The sequence below is a fragment of the Anguilla rostrata genome, chromosome 11 (genome assembly GCF_018555375.3).
Source record: "Anguilla rostrata isolate EN2019 chromosome 11, ASM1855537v3, whole genome shotgun sequence".
Classification (NCBI taxonomy): domain Eukaryota; kingdom Metazoa; phylum Chordata; class Actinopteri; order Anguilliformes; family Anguillidae; genus Anguilla; species Anguilla rostrata.
This window is the reverse complement of record NC_057943.1, coordinates 11,032,455-11,053,461: the sequence shown is the minus strand read 5'-3', so window position 1 is coordinate 11,053,461 and position 21,007 is coordinate 11,032,455. Positions and strand designations below refer to the sequence as shown.

The 21,007-nt window shown below is 50.6% G+C and overlaps 1 protein-coding gene across 12 annotated transcripts in view; it reads left to right on the top strand.

Moving 5' to 3' along the window:
* Positions 1-21,007, top strand: part of kazna (kazrin, periplakin interacting protein a) — a 309,866-nt gene that overhangs the window by 267,399 nt on the left and 21,460 nt on the right. For 10 of the 12 annotated variants that reach the window (XM_064297865.1, XM_064297864.1, XM_064297868.1 and 7 more), the window contains 6 exons: positions 4,034-4,225; positions 14,365-14,501; positions 15,035-15,205; positions 16,734-16,817; positions 18,089-18,278; positions 20,789-20,922. In XM_064297865.1, coding sequence (XP_064153935.1) covers positions 4,034-4,225; positions 14,365-14,501; positions 15,035-15,205; positions 16,734-16,817; positions 18,089-18,278; positions 20,789-20,922 — 908 coding nt within the window. The remainder of the gene's footprint in view (positions 1-4,033; positions 4,226-14,364; positions 14,502-15,034; positions 15,206-16,733; positions 16,818-18,088; positions 18,279-20,788; positions 20,923-21,007) is intronic. The other 2 variants (XM_064297866.1, XM_064297876.1) reach the window with 1 other exon arrangement.

Here is a 21,007-nt window from a genome sequence, read left to right as displayed (position 1 = left end):
TTAAGCCCACCCTCCCCTCAAAAGACGCACACACATCGAGCCTTGATGGATTTCCCTCATTTTTGCCGCCCAACCCCCGTTTGCCGCCGCTCCCCGGTGAAACTTTTACCGGCAGGAGTTTGTCTTCATTATCTGAGCGACTTAGCCCAACACGCGGTCGGGCCCCCTCCTGAGGTTTATTGGGAGCGGAGTTATGACTGCCAAAAAAAAAACAGCCCCCGCAGCGCACGGAAAATCAAGTGAAGATCCTGAAGGCATTGTCTGTCTGCTTTATTATCTGCACTCTGAGTCTGAGAGGCGGAGAGGCGAAGCAATTATTCAGGCATTGAATATTAAAGCCTTGAATGACAATGGCGATGAAAATCGATGGGAAGGCATATTCGGTGGAATGGGGGGGGGTATCTGATTGCTTTCGGGGACGTGTGTGGCAAAACGTAACCCCCCGCCCACCCACCCCCTCCCCCCTCCAGTTTCCCGCCAGTGACCGCCGAAGCCACTGCTCTCAGCGCCCCCCGCCCCCACCCCCCCTTGGGTTTCTCGCCCATCGGTGGCTGCGGAGAGCGAGCGACAGTGCAAGTGATGGGAGAATGCTAATTAAGCACCCTGAAAATAACAGGGCTAACGGCCAGCTGCAGCCTCTCCTCTTCAGCAGCTGTCTGCCGGTTGTTCGTAAGACAGTTTTTGCGGGTTCCTCCGTCCCTCAGGCTCCGCCCACGAGCCCGGCGGTGTCACCCGCGGAGCAGCGAGCGGGTCCCCGCTCCGCGGTCTTAACCTTCCAGCACATCCCGCCCGCGAGACAGCCGTCCGGTTCGTTTGCGGGCCGAGCTCCGGTGTTCCTCTGGACGCTGACGGGGGGGGAGGAGGTGGGGCTTGTTCCTCGCCCCGCGTTCGCGCTCGGCAATGCGGTCACGTTCACGGTCGCGTGTCGGCGGCGGAAACGGCGCAGCTGCAGCGGGCCGCCTCCGTCGACCGCGACCGCCTAAATAAATAAATAAGTAAGGAGGCCCGGGAGAGGAGGATGAAAGATGGCGCCTATCAGGAAAGCGACTCCGCCTGCCGTTTGGAGCGGCCGCCGCGCCGCTCGCTGTGGCCCGGGGTGGAAGCCGACGCTGACGGATGGGCCGCCTCTCTGCCGCTCTCTTTTCCGTAACGTCCCAGAGCTGCACACTGCGCCACGCGTCCTGCCGGGGGGGGGGGGGGGGCGGGGGTCGCCGATACAGTACACCGCTCTCAATCCTAAGCCCTGACTGTCACATGCCACATGCCACTCTCTCTCATACATGCACGCACATGAATACACACACACACGTGCAAACACACACACACGTACCCACAGACACACACGTACAGGCACGCATGAACACACAAACATGTACAAACACACACAGACACACACACACGTGCAGACACAAACAGGCGTGCCCACAGACACACGCACATGCACACACAGGCACACACACTTCCTCCAAGCTGCCGCTGAGATATGCGTGTCTCTGCTGTAATAGCTGCAGGTAGGAGGGTTAGCCCCAGCCCCTGTGCTACTCCTGGTGCTGTACTTATTTACAAGGTGCCCCTGAGGGGCACTTCAGTCTGAACCAAAAACTCAAGAGCGAGCTCTTTTATCAGACTGTTGCAGAGTCTCTGCCAGCAACCTGGTTACTGCTCCCTCTCCTTTACTCTGTGGGCGGGGCATGGCCAGCCCTGTGTATCTGTTGCACATTGTGTAAATTAAGTGAGTGCAGCACTGACAGAATTTCGACACCTCAGAGCGATATTCTCACCCTTTTTTTAAAAAATTGCCACGGCACTGTGTTGCATGTGAAACATTGCTGTATTGGCTCCATGGTAACAAGTTGTCCCATTAATACCGAGGAGCCCATTAATTGCGCCTCAACCTCTCTGAGTCTCTTTCCCAGTGATTCAATTTTCATCCCTGTCTTAATTAGCGACTTTCATTTTAATTGTCAGGAGAAAGAGACATACTGTACTCTGTGTAAGTGTATAAAAGTGTTGGAGGGGTGGCATGGGGGGGTGCGGGGGAGGTGAGCAGGATGGGCTCACTCAGTGCATTTTAACCCAAAACAAATTGGAGTGGATGTTTTGGCCTTGTCTTGCTAAATGTACAGCCAGTGGGAGCTGGTGCTGGTGCTGTATAAGTCCTGAGCCCCTGTTGAGCCTGAATGAACGAGATTAAAGGTTCGGGGGGGATGGTGGTGCGGGGGTGCGGGCAAGAAACCAGTAGCAGCTGGGATCAGAACACACTGTAGGTCTAGGGAAAGAGGACCATTGTGAAGCAAGCAAGATATGGATGCTCAAGTGTAGGCCTATGTAGCGCGTTTTATTTCTTTCTACCCTACATCTGCGCGTGTGAGGTAATCTCTGCCCTGCGGCCCCCCCCACCTCTGTGAGAGTGTCAGTGCACTGTGGACACGCCATGTCACTTCACACGCGTGTCCCCCCCCCCACCCTTCCCGCGTAAGCGTGTGTGGATCCGCTGTGCGTGTGTGAGCGGCTGGCCCTGGGGTGCTCATCAGCGCTGACTTTGCATGGACTTTAGTTTGAATGCAATAATGAAATCATTTTAGAAAAAGACCTGACAAAATGAAAGGAAAGGAAATTATAATAGAAATGATGCAGTTTTGCCCTTATTCCTTATTCATTGCCTTTTTAGTCAACTGTGAAACACTTTGAACTGCATTTTTCATTGCATGAAAGCGCTCGCTAATAGTTAATATTATTTTATTTAAATTTTATAAATTATTGTCCATATCACAAACACACATTCACGCTCACACACACACACACACACACCCTCACACACACACACACACTCTCTCACACTCTCACTCACACTGACACACACTCACACTCATAGACACAGACACACACACTCACAGACACACTCACACTCTCACTCACACTGTCACGTAAACACACACACACACACACACACTCTCTCTCACACTCTCACTCACACTGACACACACACACACTTACAGACACACACACACACACACACACACACACACTCTCTCACACTGACACACACACTCTCTCACAGTGACACACACACTCACACTCATAGACACACACACACACACACACACACAGAGCAAGGGGCAGCGCAGAGCCTCTTGAGCTTATTTGACAGTACAAAATGGCCTCGATCCGACAGACTCCTGTGTTCCACGACGGCTCAACTTTCTGTGGCTCCCAGCAGAGTGGGAGTGCTTTCCGGCTCGTTATCGAGCCCCAAGCTCGGAGGTTTCCCCCCTCTCCTTTCAGTCCCGCTCTTTCATGTGTTTTGACAAACATGCCCACTCCTCCATAAATATTTTGGCAATTACTCTGGTTTTCTTCCGAATGCTTCATTTCCCCCTTCATTAAGTAAAATCATTCTCATCCCAGGCTGCCAGAACGGAATTAATTCAGCAAGAAAAATAAGTAAATGCCATTAAAGAAGCGCAGATGTTTTTGGCTTCTTTCTTGTCAGGCATTAGAACATTTGTTTCATCATGAGCTGTTATTTCATCAAGAGCTTTTTTCTTCTCCAAAGCAGCTTTTTCAGGTGTTTGAAGTACTGGATGTACAAAAGTGACTTCATTTCCACAAAAGCCCTAATTTTCCCGCAAACACTCGCCAGTTAGTCATGCGGAAAGCCTTGTTCGTGAATGTTAAGGGGCGATGAGTTGCTCATCTTGCACCTGTTGCCTGCCTGGTTTTTGAGTGGGGCCGGGTCAGGCAGGTTAGATGTTCTGGTTTCCGGAGTGTGTCAGGTAAAGCCTGTGAAGAAACATCAGGGTTATATGATAATTCTGCCTAATTATGAGTCTGTTTGATAAAGCTGTTGCTTTTTTTTTGCGGCGAGAGAAGAGGGTCAGAGAGCTTCTTGTGTCTCTGTCATGCTGGGTTTGCGCGTTAGTGCAGTACAGTGCTCCTAACGCTGTGCATCTCTCTCCTTCCCTCTTTTGCTTTTTCCTCCTTCCCCTCGCCCCCCTCCCCTTCCCTGCCTGCGCTCTCCCTCTCTCTGCAGTGCTGCTAAGGGAGGAGGTGGCTCAGCTCCAGGAGGAGGTGCACCTCCTGCGGCAGATGAAGGACATGTTGACCAAGGATCTGGAGGACTCTCACGGCGGGTGTTCGGCCGAGGTGCTCTCCGCCACCGAGCTCAAGGTGCAGCTGGCCCAGAAGGAGCAGGAGCTGGACCGTGCCAAGGAGGCCTTACAAGGTGTGTAGAACTGCTCTGCTCCTGTGCTCACGCATGCTCCACCCCTGTGCTCAAACCTGCCCCGCCCCTACGCTCACACCTGCCCCGCCCCTGCACTCACGCCTGCTTCAAACTGTAAAATATGCAAGCACACCATAACGACTTGCAAACATTCAGCCCATGTGACCCAAGCGGGGCTGAGAAAACATACCCCTGAATGTAGACATCATCAGCGGCTCTCACCGCGCGCTTAAGACAGCCGTTATAATTTTAATTATCTGCTCGTCACTTGGGGAATGACATCCCCGCCTGTGACTGTTTCCTTTCCTGGTCCGCTGGCTCCTCGGTGAGGGTGTCCTGCCTGGAACAGCTGGCCGCGGTCCGGAATCTTATGAATCCGGCCTGTAACGAAGGCCAGAACAAACACGCCTCCCTTCAGAGGAACTGGGACTGCCACACCAGAAACGGAGGCCAAATTAATAGCTGTATAGCCGGCTTGCGTTAGTGGGGCCCGCGAGCGTGTAACAGAATTAGGCCATGCTGCGATGGAGCAGTTCTGCACGGGAGGCCAAATTCTCCGTTGCCATGGCGCAGCGTATTGCTTCCAGTTTTGAGCTGGACCGGCCCCTCTGCGGGTGGAGCCGGGCCCATGACGCAGCCTGGCCCGGGTTCTGCGCCGGGCTCCGTTTCGGAGAACGTTGGCAAAGCCAGATCTGCTCTTCTCGGGTGCTGGGAAGGATACCAGCACACACACAAACACCCCCCCCCCCCCCGCACCATCCCCCGCTGCACCCCAGGAAGAGTGCAGCCAAAAGAGGGTTTGGTGACGGTTAATGAGGGCTGTTCTTCTCACGCGCACCGGACCCGCTGCCGCAGAGCTGCCCCTCTCCGTGTGTGTTCCCAGGCTGGGCCTGGGCTCTGAGACCAGCAGGGATGCAGTTCATTGGAGCTTTTGGCTGCTTCGCCTCCCTTCTGCATTAAGCTGAAGCCCATCCATCCTCCATTTGGCCCGTTTCGTATTTATTTTTGCTTGTCTTGAGTTCTGTTGTCCATAAACACTGGAAACGAGCCCCTCAATGTGCCATTAGATTCATTATAGGAGATAGAGGGGGTAATTACTGTGTGTGGTCTTACCGGGCAAAAGCTGATGCTGGTCCAGCACTGGGAACCTGGGCTTGGAAACCAGGGTTACTGGCTGCATCACTGTCTTCTGACAACACACTGAAACCATAGCAACCCACTGCAGAGCGGAAGGGGGTTGGGTGGGTGAGGTGAGCTAGAGAGATCCTCTTTCAGCCTGACTGCGAGCTATCTTCTGTGTATCGCTGTCAGAACAGGGACAACTTAATCTCAGCCTTTATGCCCTCACTTCCTGCATTGTTTATTTACTTCCATCTGCTTGGATGTTCCCAGCTACGTATAGGAGCACTTCCAGGACTGTGGTTGTGCTTTAAGCAGAAAGCCTGAGACATCTTTACTTTGTAATGATCTGCCAAACCAACAGAAAGCTATTAGAATTTTTATCTTGTTTGTTATGATTAGATTTTTAGAAAAAATAACCTTCCATGCAATTTTTATGTTTTCAAGCATTCGTGCTTTTTTAGTTTTTTAATGATGTTTACTCATGCACGCCCATAAATGTGATTAAAATGCAACATTTCTGAAGAGATTTATCCTATCAAATATACTTAAAAAGCTCCAATAATTCCTTCCCTGATTTCTCTGCCACTCCTGTATGAGAACTTCTGGAGGAGATACAGCATTCGAAGCCGGACAGGATGACAGGAACAGGATATTATTTTTAAGCTGTACTTCTCTCGGATTTGAAGTGCTGTCCGGTGGAAACGGGGGCCAGTTCCCACTGCTGCTGGTAAAAGTCAGGCGTGGAGAGTGTGTGGTTCCAGCCGATGAACAGATGAACCGATGTAGAGGAGAGAGATGTGGAGATCGCAGGATTCGTCTCTGGTCCTTTTCGAGCCGTTTTTTCTGTTCTTCTGTGGCCCTGCTGTAACGCTGGAGCCTCGTTTGTGTTCCGCGGAAATAAAGAGGACTCGTACGCACTCTCAGGGGGGCAGTAATTATCAGGTTCGGAGATTTATGAGGTGCGGCTCTGCGTTGCTCCGGAGAGAGGAGGGACTGGGGGAGAGAGAGCGAGAAAGAGAGGCAGAGGGAGAGACGGATGGATGGCTGGTGAAAGAAAAAGGCCTTGTTGTGTAACGGCGACAGTTGTGCAAGTGGTCCGCCTACCTGTGTGTCATCCTCTGTCCTGACAGGCTGCGCAGTCCTCGCTGTGCACTGGAGCTTTACTCAGTTTATTTTATTGCTGTGTTTATATCATACAGAGATGGAATATGGCCTAAACGGAGCACATCCAGATCAGAGGGCAGTGCATCAGACATATCTGTTAAAAGCATGCTACGTTCTTTATGCAAGATGTAATCTGTGGCAGTAACGCACTGCTAATTTTATTTGAAAGGGAGGGCCAGTAGCTGTGCTGTTGAGGTGTGTTAGCAGTTAGCGCTGGTGGCTAATGTCTATGACGGTATGTTGAGGAGACTGACTGCTTCCAAACCTTCTTTTTGTCTTTTTTCTTTTTATGGACCCAAATGCTCCCTGGAAAACAGTGGCTTGTTGTGCTTAAATAAATAAAATGAATGACTGAATGAATGAATGAATGAATGAATGAATGAATCCCAGTCCGGGCCAGCTGGAACAGAAGGGCTACAGTTTGTGTCTTCCTGTTTGATTGGCACTTCCTGCTGTCCTTAAGACGTGGAAATGCTTCCCTGATGGTGTGGATCCGAGCAGCTGGTGTGGACCTCCGCAGCCAGAGGGGTGTTTTTTTTTATATTGTTGTTTTTTTTGGCGGCGCTGTTTTTTTTCCTGAATCTCGTAATGGACCGGCTGCGCTTGGCGGCTCGGCCTGGCGTTCACGCCCAGCGCGCGTCCCGGGGATTCCACGGCGACGGCTGTGATTGTGCCGCGCGTGGTAATTGCCGCCCCGCCGCGGGATTACAGGTTGCCGCGACTCCGCCGGCCACTCTCCGCGCGCTGGAGTGGGCGGGGGCCAGGGGCCCAACCCCGACAGCCAATCCGGCGTGAAATCAGCAGGCCGGGCCAGAGAGGTGCTGTCCGTGCTCTGATACCTTCTAATCACGTATAGAGCAATGGATCCACTCACGGCGTGTAAACAATGCACTCTCTCTCTCTCTCTCTCTCTCTGTCTGATGGGCTGACCCCCTGCTCTCCGGTGGTGTGTAGTTTTTTGTTCCTTAATTGGTTAAAGTAAGGTGTTTTTTTCTCCCAGAGGTTCTTTGAGAACTATACCAAAGAACAGGAAGTAGACCAGTTCTGTTTGGCTTGTGAGTGTTAATAGGGATCCCTTTGTCCACAGTTTTCAGTAATCAGTAAAGTTCATAGTGAGTGAGTGAGTGTCTCTCAGGAATATATACTGAGTGGTACAGGCACTACAAAGTAAAGGTACAAGTAGCATTAAAGCCTGGTCTGTCTAATGCATTTTCCCCATGTAATAGAACATGGTTTGGTGGTTTGTCGCAGCCTGGTGTGTTTGAATCCAGTTTGGGTGCTAGACTGACTCTCTTTTTCAACAACCCCACCCCCCCTCCCCCCACCCCAACATCACTTTTCACTAAGAGATGCTGCACTTTCATTTCACCGTCTAACTGGATCGCTTTTAATTTATTTCAGTTTGAGGGTTTTGAATAGAGGAAAGTATATTTTTGACAAGCCAAAATTGAATTTCAGAATCCAGAACGCTAATGCGGACCAAGGCACGTTGGTCCGCATTAGCACAACTCACAAGTCACTTTTGTGCTTCTGTCAAGATGATTCCTCTGAATGAAAAAAGAAATCATGAATTCATAATTTTCTCATTTTTAAAGTCACTCTTGATAAATCTGGCTCCCCCCTGAGAGTGTAAATTGGTGTGCAGTGCCACCTGGTGGTAGCTTAAGGCACCTGCTTTGGAACCTTTAGCCCAATATGCAGGTCACCCAGTCCCAACCCATCAATATGGCTTCTTCATTGTCCCAGCATGTCATGATTTCTTAAATTAAACAAATAATTTGCCTTTGCATTTGTGCCAAAATGGCTGCCTTGCATCATGCAAGTATGTTCGATTAACCACAAACACTGATGAGAGCTCACCAGCACATTTAGCATGCCCTGTTTCTCTCTCTCTCTCTGAATTTCTCTCTCTCTCTCCCTTTCTCCTTTTCTTTCCCCTCTCCCTTTCCCTCTCCTTCCACCTCCCCATCCTTTTTTCTCCTCACTCTGACTCTCTCTCTCTTTTCTTTCTTCCTCGCACTCTCTGTCTCCCGCTCTCCTTTTCTTTCCCCTCTCTCGCTCACACTCTCTCTGTTTTTTTCTTTCTCTCTCTCTCTCTCTCTCTCTCTCTCTCTCTCTCTCTCTCTCTCTCTCTCTCTCCCTCCCTCCCTCTCTCTCTCTCAGTAGCCCCTGGTACGGGTTCCCTAATGAGCCCTCTATAATGAGCTCACAGAGCGTGGAAATGGAAGCCGCTTGTCCGGCGTGTCCAGCACGCGGCCTCGCTGGGTGGCTCCGAGCTCTGAAAGCCAAGCCGCTCGGCAGCCGCTCGGTAGCCGCACGCAGCTGACGGGCTCCCGGGGTCCCCCCCCCCGGACGAGGCCGTTATGCCGAACTGCGGGGGAGGAGGGGTTCCGGCTCTCTGCAGTCACGCCGTGCCACGGGGGCGCAGCCTGCTGCAGAGTTACCCTTTCGGCGCGAGCGAACGGCCCGAGCCGCCGGGGTGGCGAAGCGCGATGAGTCATATCGTTCCCGCGGTCTCTCTGTTCGGAAAATCTGGCCGCGGTTTGCGCGTGTTAGCTTTGCTCGGAATATTGGCACGTCTGCTGCTCCGTCTTAGCAGGAGCAAATGAACAGTCAGCAGCTGTTTACAGGGTTACCATATCTGCCTCGGTGCCAAAACGCGGATGCCAAAACCTATATTTGACTAAATAAATAAAATTTTGGGAGTTTTTTTTTTTTTTTTTTTTAAATCGCGCTGGAGTTTCCCCTTGCAGGATAACACAGCAGTGATTGTTGAAAGTAGTTCTACCTCATCACTGGGGTCACCATTTTTATTCCTTATTTAAAGTGATGACGTTCAGCTCATTCGATTGTAGAAGTTGCTCCCTGAGTTTGTGAGCAGCTGCACAAGCGGCACGGTCCCGTAAGCAGGCCATAGTTCACACCTCACCAGAATGCCCTGAGGCGGTATCCGTGGTAACGCGCTGCTGGGCCTGTGGCGTTGACCGGTTCGCGGCTCAGCCGGGGTCTCCGATGGAGACGGCTGTGATCTGCTGTTCCTCTTCCTCTCTTCCACTGATCTCGTGAACTCTCACTGCCCCTGTCCACCTGCTAATGAGCGGAGGCCCACGCAGATGTGCAATTAGTGCCTAATTACAGCTTCCTGATGGCTGGCAGTGTCCTCCTCTTACTGACAGGGGTAAAGGGCAGTCAGAATCCTCTTTGTAGATATGCGGCTCGTTGATTCAAAGCGGTACAGATATGGAAAATCGTTGGTGTTCAACGCCGTTTTCTTTTCTGTAGCAGTGGCGGTGAGTGATAGTTAGAGAACTGGGCTTGAGGTTACAGTTCCACTTGTGATGCTGTTATTGAACCCTTGAGTGTTAACTGAACAAGAAACTGCACCTGAACTGTACTGACTAAACACTGCTTCAGAAATGATCAGCTGTATAGAACAAATTGATAGTGTGGATGGTCACCCCGAGTTGTTCTCGCAGGGTATTTTTTTAGTTCAGGTCCTGTGTGCTATGCACTTATACTACGTGCGCTCCTCATAAGGACTGCAGTTTCTTAAGAGGGAAAACAAATGTACACTTAAACAAAGCTAATGTATCAGCTAAAGGTAGCACAATATGGGGGTTGGTGTAAGAACATTAATTAGAATCCATTCAGTACGGTGGGCTGCACACCTGCATATTTGAGACACTGACAGTCCAGTGCAGAGAATATTTTCAATGACATTTTCTAGAAAGTGCAAGAGTTGATATGATGCCCTGAATGCAGATTGATTTATATTCCGACTGCATTTTTGAAGGCGATGGAGGTCAACAATGTTACTTATATTTCTCATTTCCTCAAGCTTACCAGGATTGTTGAGTTGTTTTCCCCCCAGGACAGCACTTTCCCCCCAAAAAATGTTCTTCTGTAAAAGATAACATTTAATTTACATTTTGGCATTTATCAGGTACTCTTTTCCAGAGTGGCTTGCATAACATCACCGCTGACTGTTTAAAGTGTTTTTCTTATATGTTTGGTCAGAATTTGAACCCCTCATTTGAAGTTAACATTGAATCCTACAGACATTGTAACCTTTTCATTTATAGATAAATGTGTGGGAGCCAAAGCAATCTGATTGTACTGAAACTCTCCAAAAGACTTAAATTCTAGTCATGGGCAAACTGACATTAACAACATTATTTTAACTGCAAATACGGCACCAACAGAAATGTGAGAGACGGTGGGAACATGGGCGGAAATCTTGCTTCTAATTTAAAGCTGGTTTCATATTTTCAATTGGAAAATGTTGGCGGTTAAACCAACTCTTCCACTTTCCATTTCCTTGTGCATTCTTTGGTTTAGTATCCTAGCAACAGGTTGTAGTTACACATTAACTCATACCCCAGTCACTGTTTCAAAGGTTTAATAAGGGATAGTTCCCTTCATTCAGGAGCTCTTTTTAGTTTAGTCTATTTAAAAAAGAAATTCCCCGTGCAACTTAATCACCACAATGTAGTATGCAGTTAAATATTTTTTATTATTCATAAAGCAGAACTGAAACAAAAGTATTACAAATACAAAGGTGTTATACAGTAAATAACAACAGTAATGGTGTAATACTAATGTGTTTCTGAAGTGCTGTATTACCCACAAGACTACCCTGGATTTTGGAACCTGCTAAAGGAGTGAACAATTATGTAAAGACTAAAACCAGTTTGTATGTGTGTTTGTGCTCCCTGTGTAGTTCTGCATGAAAGTGTGTCCATGTCAGCATGCAATTTTTCGTTACTTCCTTGTGCCCTCTAAACTCGTATCTTAGCAACAGTTTGTAGCTGCACATTAATGCATACCCAGACACTATGTGGAATCATTAGTAGGTTATTAGGTGCCCTTTTACATCAGGTCTAAGCGATCGTGAATGCATTCTCATTGACATACGCAAAAGGCGTTCCCCCTTTACTGTGGGAAAACTCTGCTTTGTTGTGGCCTCTCTTTTCCGGGAACTCTGACGAAACCTGATTCGAACGCGCCTTGGCAGCGTTTGCTGCAGCAGAATTTTCTGGATTTTCTAACCGGCCCGTCAGACTTAGCAGTGAAGGCTTTGTTCCCCTTTCACTTCTTCTCTCCCTCCATTTAAAAAAAAAAACCATAGTAGAAGAAGGTGCGAGAGAGAAAGAAAAACGAATAGAGAGGATAAAATCGTATTGGGGGGGGGAGACAGGGTCTGAAGCCGTGAAGGAGCCCACTCTTGCGGACTGGAGAGTGTTAATGCTGAACACGCTCTGAGATCCCACGACAGCCGGCCAGGGGCAGAGCTCCCCTCTTCAACCCTCTTTACTTTACCTCGCTTACGTGCTCTGAAACCCGATCCCATCTTCCTGCCGGCTTCAGGCAACATCATGCGAATACCGCGGCCAGCCGCTGTAACTGCGCATGTTTTTGCTTGCAAATGACATGACAACTGGTCGATAATACATTGAGGGAGAGGCTTGTTCGCATTTATCAGCTGTTTTGAGGCCTGTGTTGAAGGTTGGGTGTGCGGTTGCTTCCTGCGCCCATATTAGGGCGCGGTATAACATATCACTAATACTGAAACGTTAGCCCGCGTTCTGGATTGCCCACATTGCGGAGTAAATTCGCGACGAAACGCGCCCTTCTGTAAATAGCTTATCGCATATTTTTTCCTGCTGATATAGGCAGATGTACTGTGACCGATAGCTTGCCGTGCCGGTCTGATTTGGATATGGTGCAAGTTATCAGGATTGTTGAATTTCCAGTTTGTCAGTGTCAGACAGCTCTGCGGCTGAACTTTAACACAGAACATCATTATCACCGGGAGTCGCTGTGGGTTTCCCCCCCCCCCCCCTACCAATCCATACGCTTTCATGTTTTGTGTTTTTCGGTACAGAAAAACATTGAGAACCGAACTGAAGTCAGCACACTCAACCCGATTTTAGGGAGAGGAGGTTTTAAAAGTGTCTCACGAGACCACACGCTTTTTGGCCGCTGAGATGCATCTTGTGCAGCTGCAGTGTGTGTTGGGACGGGCGGTCCGTTGGGTGTGTGTGAGCGACTGCTGGGGCGGACCCCCGAGCGCGTTTGCATGTGTGTGTGTGTCCTCATGCGCTGGGCCTGTTCAATCCTACACCTCCAGCCCTGACTGACAAGCCAGGCTCAGCTGGTGTGTGCTGGCACACAGGAGAGACACGGGCCTTGATTTTAATATAGGGGGCAGTAGTAGCCCCCTAGAGAGGGATGTCTGGCCTTCACTGCCTCTCTGTCCCTCTCTCAGATGAGCGGATGTCCTGCAGGGTCAGGCAGCCAGGAGTGACCGGGCAGACAGCATTACTCATGACTGCCATTCATCTCTCACCGACGAAGCCTCTTATTCTCTGACCAATCTGGTAGGGGGGGTGAAGAAAGTCACTGTCGCTGTCACCCGCTGGCCTCTTCCTGCTCTTTGTTTTCAAAACCCGCGCCCCCCACCCCCCCCCCGTGTCCTCAGGTAGCGGACAGATTCGGTCTCTGCCGAACCTCCAGGTGCCACGCTTCGCTGTCCCGTTTCCCCTGTCACAAAGCTCCCTCTCTCCCCTAACTGCCTCAGATGGCGTTTGAACGCCCCCCCCCCCCCCCCCAGCTTCGCTGTTTACAAACGCGCTCGGAACGACGCCTCCGTTTAAAAAATGGGGAGCGTCGCGGCGTTCTGCCGCGGAAGAGGGAAGCTTGTTTATTTCGTCGGCGCGTCTGCCAGACTCGAACAGATGTGCGCGGAGCTGGAGAGCGAGGGCCCTGTTTGCGCTTACAAAAGGGCTATTGATGTCACTTCCTGTGCCAGGTGCGCAGGGTGGCGAGTTTCCTTTCGCGAATGTGGGGCGGTCTTTGTCTTTGCCGTCGGAGGCGGTTGGCTGATGTTCTTATTCCGAAAGAGCGGGGCCAGAGGGCGAGGGGGGGCGAGGGGGGGCGAGGGGGGGTTGGACGCGTCCTTGGAAAAGTCGTTGCTCCATTTGCAAGTCAGAAGATCCCTCCCCAGCTGTACCCTGTGAATGGCGCTCAATCAGAGCGGCAGAAAGGGCATGATTAATGACACCGCGCTGGAGGGAGGGGGCAGTTTGCTTTCCTCCGAATAGATGGGGGGGGGGGGGGAGGCAGTGCTGTGTTCCCGTCTCACTGTCTTGTGCTGGTACCTGTGGGTAAACACGCCCATGGGAGCCTCTGTCTGTCAGAGTGGAAGCAGACACCACAGTTTTTTTTTTTTTCACCTGTCAACCCAAAGGACTTGACTTGAAATGACAGCTGCTTGACAGAACCTTAATACTCTTCCTCCTTTTTTTGTATAACCTTGCAACGCACAAAACTGCTGACACTCGGCGGGGAAAATGCCCTTACCTTTTAATGTGGCACCATTTTATTACCCCCCCCCTGCCCAACCACCACCACCACTCTAGTTTCTGTTTAATTATTGATTCATTTATTACTTCATACAGTAAATCTTCGAAAATCTTCAGTTCTGAGAGAAACTAACTGGACTTTGGAATGTTATGGGTACAGCAAGGAAGATAAGGCATGAGTCTGCTCATTTTTTATTTATTTTTGTCAAGCCAAACAAAACCTGAGATTATGATGAGTTTATGAAATCGTATTTGCTTTGGTAGTCATCTCACAGCATTAATGAAATAACTGTGATTTGTGTTGCTTATTGTTACACCTGAGAGACCCCCCCCCCCCCCAGGGGCCCAGAGGGCCTCATTATAATCCCTGACTCTGCTGTGCTGCTGAATTCAGCGCATCTCATAGAGGGGGGGAGTGAGGGGGGCTCCAAACTCAGCGTGCTCTGTCCCAGCTCTGACGCCAGCCCTTTCCCTCCTCTGTCCCCGCAGCGATGAAGGCGGATCGGAAACGCTTGAAGGCGGAGAAGGCGGACCTGGTGAACCAGATGCAGCAGCTCTACGCCACCCTGGAAAGCCGCGAGGAGCAGCTGAGGGACTTCATCCGCAACTACGAACAGCACAGAAAAGTACGGCCGCGACACACCGGCACAACCACAACCACAGCCACTGAGCATGCTCACAAAAGAGCCAGTTCCAAGCCACTGAGCATGCTCACAATAGAGTCAGTCCCAGCCACTGAGCATGCTCACAAAGAGTCAGCCCTGAGCATGCCACAAAGTATCCCACCCCTGAGCATGCTCACAATAGAGTCAGTCCCAGCCACTGAGCATGCTCACAATAGAGTCAGTCCCAGCCACTGAGCATGCTCACAAAAGAGTCAGCCCCAAGCCCACACAATACTCTAGGCTCTTTGCAAAATACTGTAAAAAACAGTATTTTATTAGTCCTTGCTTCCTTTACTAGTATGGAAGGCCCAAACGGGTCAAAAATACGTGAAGTTGATGTCTGGAATTAGGCATTGTCTACACGTTGACAACACGCAAACAACACCCTCTCACGTGTCATGGAAGGTAGAGCTACAGATACGGTTCCAGGAGGAGCAGCCATGTTGTTTTTGGATGCTGATTTACTGAGCGGCGAGCCGTGCGCTGTGTGGCAGGAGAGCGAGGACGCGGTGAAGGTGCTGGCCAAGGAGAAGGACCAGCTGGAGCGGGAGAAGTGGGACCTCCGCCGGCAGACCAAAGAGGCCACGGAACACGCCGGCGCACTGCGCTCGCAGCTGGACCTGAAGGAGAACAGGATCAAAGAGCTGGAGGCCGAGCTGGCCATGGTGAGTCACACACACGCTCTCATGCATGCACACGCACACACACACACACACATACATGCACACATACACACAAAGACACACACACACACACACACACGCTCACATGCATGCACACGCGCGCACACACACACACACACACACAGACACACACACTCACATGCATGCACACGCACACAGACACACACACACACACACACACAGACACACACACTCACATGCATGCACACGCACACACACACACACGCATACATGCACACACACACACACACAGACACACACACACGCATACATGCACACATACACACAAAGACATACACATGCGCACACAGACACACAACACAAACGCACACACAGACACATACGCACGCATACATGCACACACACACACTCAATTACATAAATGCAAAGGCACACAGGCATGCACACAAATGGTGTGTCACACACACACTCACACATATGCATATGCACACAGGGAGATACACATAACCACTGGCACTTGCACACATTCGATGACACACAAAACAAATGGCTCATTCGTATATACTGGCATTTGCTTTAACAAAAAAAGTACGGCCGCTCATAAGCCCACTGTCACACACAGAGGACACGCGTAAACACGGATGGCACTGCCTGATGTATACTGTTCGCTGATGAGTTCGCTGATGAGTCTCACACAGGCATAAGGGAGGATCACTGTGGTCTTTATTGAGTCGCATATTCTCAGCGTGGCGTGATCAGCGCGTTGTGGATCCAGCAGCTCGGCTAGCCGTTAGCCGCTAGCCGTTAGCCGCTCTCAGGTTTGGGCTGCTGTTCGTTTGAATAGCCCTGTTTTCCCTCTGAGCGCTGACCACTGCTGTTAGCCTAGCTCCCTGATCGAGGCCGCGTGCCGCACCGAACGCAGAGCCCCCGCTCTCCTGCAGCCCCCGCTCTCCTCCACCCCGCTGCCTCGCTCTGTCGTTACTGCGCCCCATCCCCCCCCCCCTTCCCCGCTGCGGCGGCTCGTCTCGCCCTGCTGCTCCCAGGTGTGTCGCAGCACAGGCGCACTGAAGACGCAGCGGTGATGTCATTCTGTCTCGCTCTCACGGTCTCTCTCTCTCCCCCTTTCTCTCTGTCTCTCTCTCTGATCCCTCCCTCTCTCTTTCTTTCTCTGTCTCTCTCCCTCTCTCTGTCTCTCTCTCTCTGCCTCTCTCTCTCTCTCTGCCTTCCTCTCTCTCCCTCTCTCTCTGACCAGTTAGGCATGTGCTAAAGTAACGAGCCATGGTGATAGACTAGAGCCAAGCATCATTGACTGAAGAGAAGCTGTTACTGCCCAAGAGTGGTTACCACAGTGTGGTGGTGGTTAATGCCCAGTGTCTGGAATGGGCTGCAATGCAGGTTCAACAACATCATTTAAGGACACTGGATACAATGCCCGTTAAAAGGCCCCCTGTGGCCCCTCCAGGTTGACCCTTTCCCTGCTGGGTCAGACCCCAGGACAGGACCTCAGCTGCCCGTCGGTGAGAGAGTGTGTGTACTCTGTCTCCCCCAGATAAGTAACTGTGTGGGACAGAAAATGGAGTTTCGGGTGTTTGATCGCCCTGTGGAGAAGGAGCCCTCACCCAGGGCCATGGCGGTAAGACCCGCGTGGACCGCCACGCCCTCCTGCCATTAACTCTGGCCCCTCCCCCCGGCCCCTCCCCTCTGTGCGCGGCAATCGCCCCAGGGGGCCCGGGACTTAATCTGCACGCCTGTCCACTAACCAGCGCGGCTAATGGCAGCGGTCGCTAACCCGTTGGCCGGAGAATTCCGCGCCGCTACTCGGACTTTGACCCAAAGCATGCACAGAGGGCTGCCTTGAATGCGCTGCATTGGCCCCGGAGGGCTGTGACGAGCTGCCGGAGGAGCCCCTGTTTTTAAACGATCGCTGCGGCAGGCTTCGCCAGCCCCGCGCAAGAGCTGCGAAGACAGAAACGTGAGGCTGTGTCCCGAGATGGATATTAGAATGTCTGAGTTCTTCTGTCCCGTCTGTTCAGCAGTCTCTGCATGTCAGCCTCCTCTAGCTCTGCTCTCTAGCCCCCAATCTGTAAAACTTTACAGTGAGAGTTGTGAGGTGGTGATGGTGATGGTGATGATGATGATGATGATGGCAATGGTGTTGATAATTGAGGTGATGAAGATGAGGGGTGTGTCTCCTGCATGGCTCCATCATGTTGTTGCCTTTTGCTGTGTTCTTATTCTGCCTGTGTTAAGTGTGCCTACGGGTGTGTGTATATGTATGAGTGTGAGTGTGCATGTGTGTGTGTGTGCATGCGGGTCCGTGCGTGTGGTGCATGCGTGTGCCTGTGTGTGTGACAGGGCCTCCAGGTCTCTTGTTTGCTGTAACTCCACAAACAGGTGCCTCCTCCAGACCCCCTCCTTTCTCTGCTCTGCTTGGGAGGGGGTGGTGGGGGGGTTCAGTTGTTCTTTTGTAGGGTAGCACCTCAGAGGAGCTCTTAGCATCAGCCATTATGTGATGGTTTCATTATTCTGCCCGGCTCTGTTCTCTGTAAGCCTTCGGTAAACACTGCCTGCAGCCATTCTCCATGCCTCTCTTTGTCTGTCGCTCAGTACCACAGGGCGAGCCTGGCGCTTCAGTCGCACTCACAAAATAAACGTCTGATAAAATCGAATCTCGTAGGAGGCCCAGGCTGCATAGAGAAGAGCAGAGCGTTTAGCCACACAGCAGACTGCTGGTAGCTGTAGTTTGCAGGAAGTGTTTCTCCTCGTGCGAATGATGAAGTCCCACATCTCTTTATGTGTATTTTTTTTTTTTAATGTGATGCCGAATGATTGATGCCTCTCTCTGTGTCTGTGTGTTTGTGTTTTGTTTCCGCCCCCTCCCCCCATCCCCCACTCCCACCACAGGCAAAGCAGTCACTGGCAACTCTCACCAAGGACGTGCCCAAGCGACACTCACTGGCTATGCCCACCGAGGCCGTGGTCAACGGCAACCAGGAGTGGGTGATGCAGGCCGACCTGCCGCTCACCGCTGCCATACGGCAGAGCCAGCAGACGCTGTACCACGGGCACACGTCACACCCTGCAGACCGCCAAGGTACGGCCCGCCTGTGTCACACCTCACCCTCACACACGCACGCACACACACACACACGCACGCACGCACGCACGCACGCACGCACGCACACACACAGACACACACACACACATATGCGCGCACACACGCACACACACACACACACACACACACACATACGCACGCACGCACACACACACACACACACACACACACACACACACACACACATACGCACACACACACATACGCGCACACACATGCACAAACACACACATACGTGCACACACACACACACACATACGCGCACGCACACACACAAACACACACACACATACGCGCGCACACACACACATACGCGTGCACACGCACACACACACACACACACATATATATGTATATAGTGCGGTCTGTAAATATTTTGACAGTGACACAAATTGTTGTTTTGGCTCTGTACTTCAGGACACTGGATTTGAAATGAAACAATGAGTATGAGGTTATAGTTCAGACTGTCAGCTCTAATTTGAGGGTATTTACATTCATATTGGTGATCCACGTGATAGTGATCCATGCAAGAATTACGGCATTTTTTAAAACATAGTCGTCGTCCCCCGCCCCCCCCACCCCAATTTAGAAGGCCATTTTATGAGGCCCATTTGTACACAGCCCTTGCTGTGAACCATTTTTACTTATTTGCCACAACGTTCACTTAGTGGTTGCTATGCTGTGCTGAAATTGCAGTGTGAATGAGATGAATGTACATTAGCACTGCATAGTGTTCTGCGCCACTGGGCTGGATTGACTTTACAAAGGCATTGCAGATCCATTCATTGGCATTTTTTCAATTTAAAAGGCCATTATCAGAAAAAACTATTTCCTTACCTGTGGGCAACAACGTCACTCTCACAAGCTGTCACTTTTTAATGTTTTCTGGTAAGGCAGGTTTTAATTGGTGCGCACATTTGTCAAATAAAACTGGACTCGCTAATAAATTTTTCTGATTTAAACTCGATCTAATTCACAGAGCAGTAACTGTAGAGTGTGACCATTGTCACATGACAGCACAGTGTTTGTTTGGTTGGTTTTATTGTATTCCCATTTTAATATTATATTGTGTGTTTTTATATTTGTGTGTGCTCTCTCGGCCATGTCCCCCTTGAAAAGGAGATGTCAATCTCAATCTTTTTTTCCTCATAGTCCGATATACAGCTAGATGGATACTTTACTTATCTGTCTCATGGATAAATAAAGGGTCAATAAATAAAATAAAAATGTTCCCAGGGATGGGCTGTGCCCTCTTCGATTGGTTACACCTGGGTCCCTTCTTCTTTTTCGGCCTTATCTGTTAGCGGAAATCACAGTGTACCTTTTACGGCATTTGAGGATTGCAGGGAATTTTTCTGTTTGAGATCAAGATCGGCTTCCTCCCTCTGACACATTTAAGAAAAACAGAGAGAACGCTCCCATTCTGTTTTCCAGCCTACACGTTGCAGTGGTGGTAAATAAATATTGATTTGCAGTGAAGAGAATGCGATTGCTGGGAGTGCTGCACCTTGCCCCCCCCACCCCCCAACCACCCCCCCCCCCTCGGCCATGCTGCATATTTTTTGGGTAGGATACGCATGAGTCACCCTGTAATTCGCCCGTGCGATATTGTCTTCAAACCTGAATTACAGGTACAGTGCACCTCTGCCAGCTGTCTACCTCCATACCTGGCCTTAAGTGGCTATGTAAAAAATCAGCAGGCAGTAATGTCACAGTATCCTGTGTGCTATTACAAGTCTGAACAGGCAAAAGGTGTGAAATGCTGGCAGGTTAGGTATAAATTACTTATATCTCCCCTTGTAAATAAGGGCGGTTTATATTTGGTTAAGATTTCCTGTCATCATTGTTTTTCCCAGGTCAAAAGACAATCGAGTCACAGCCGTGTGCTGGGTTGAAAAAACCGACAGCATTAGGTACAGCACTTCATGAATGGTGCCCTACCAGTGACATATCAGAGACCGTAGATTTTTCACAAATCAACACAGAATCTAGTAGAGGCTACTAATCGTTCTCCTTTGGTATTTCACCAAGATCAGGATTGTCAAGCCGTGTTAATTCATCTCTGCGTTAATTCCTCCCATTGTTAACCAGTCATGATTCATGTCGCTTGAAGGTGCTCTGCATTAGTAAGCCTCTTTAGCCGTGTGCTCATTGTTGATGATGCGCAGGCATGTGCTGTGGCTCCGCATTGTCATTGGCTTCCCTTTGTTATTTTCATGTCAGTTCCAACAACAGGCCACCGAGAGAAAATTTTCCATATTAATAGTCCTCCGTTTTCAACAAAGCTTTTGTGGCGTGATTCAGATTTAACTCACCTCTCCTGTGACCTTACGTTTAGGGCTCTGCCACAGTGTGATGCCGTGACGTACTGCTGAAAGCTAGAGGTGAAACAACGGTGTGTTACTGTGACCCTGACAGTGCGATGTCTCTGTGTGTGTACGCGCACGTGTGTGTGTGTGTGTGTGTGTGTTGTGTTCTCTCCCCAGCGGCGGTGAGGGTCAGCCCCTGTCACTCCCGCCAGCCCTCCGTCATCTCGGACGCCTCCGCGGTGGAGGGCGACCGCTCCTCCACCCCCAGCGACATCAACTCCCCCCGCCACCGGACACACTCCCTCTGCAATGTAAGAGCTGCTCGAGGCCCCCCTCCAAGTAATCACTCCTCCGCAATTCTCCTCTACTCTTCTCTCTCTCTGCTCTCTTTAGTTC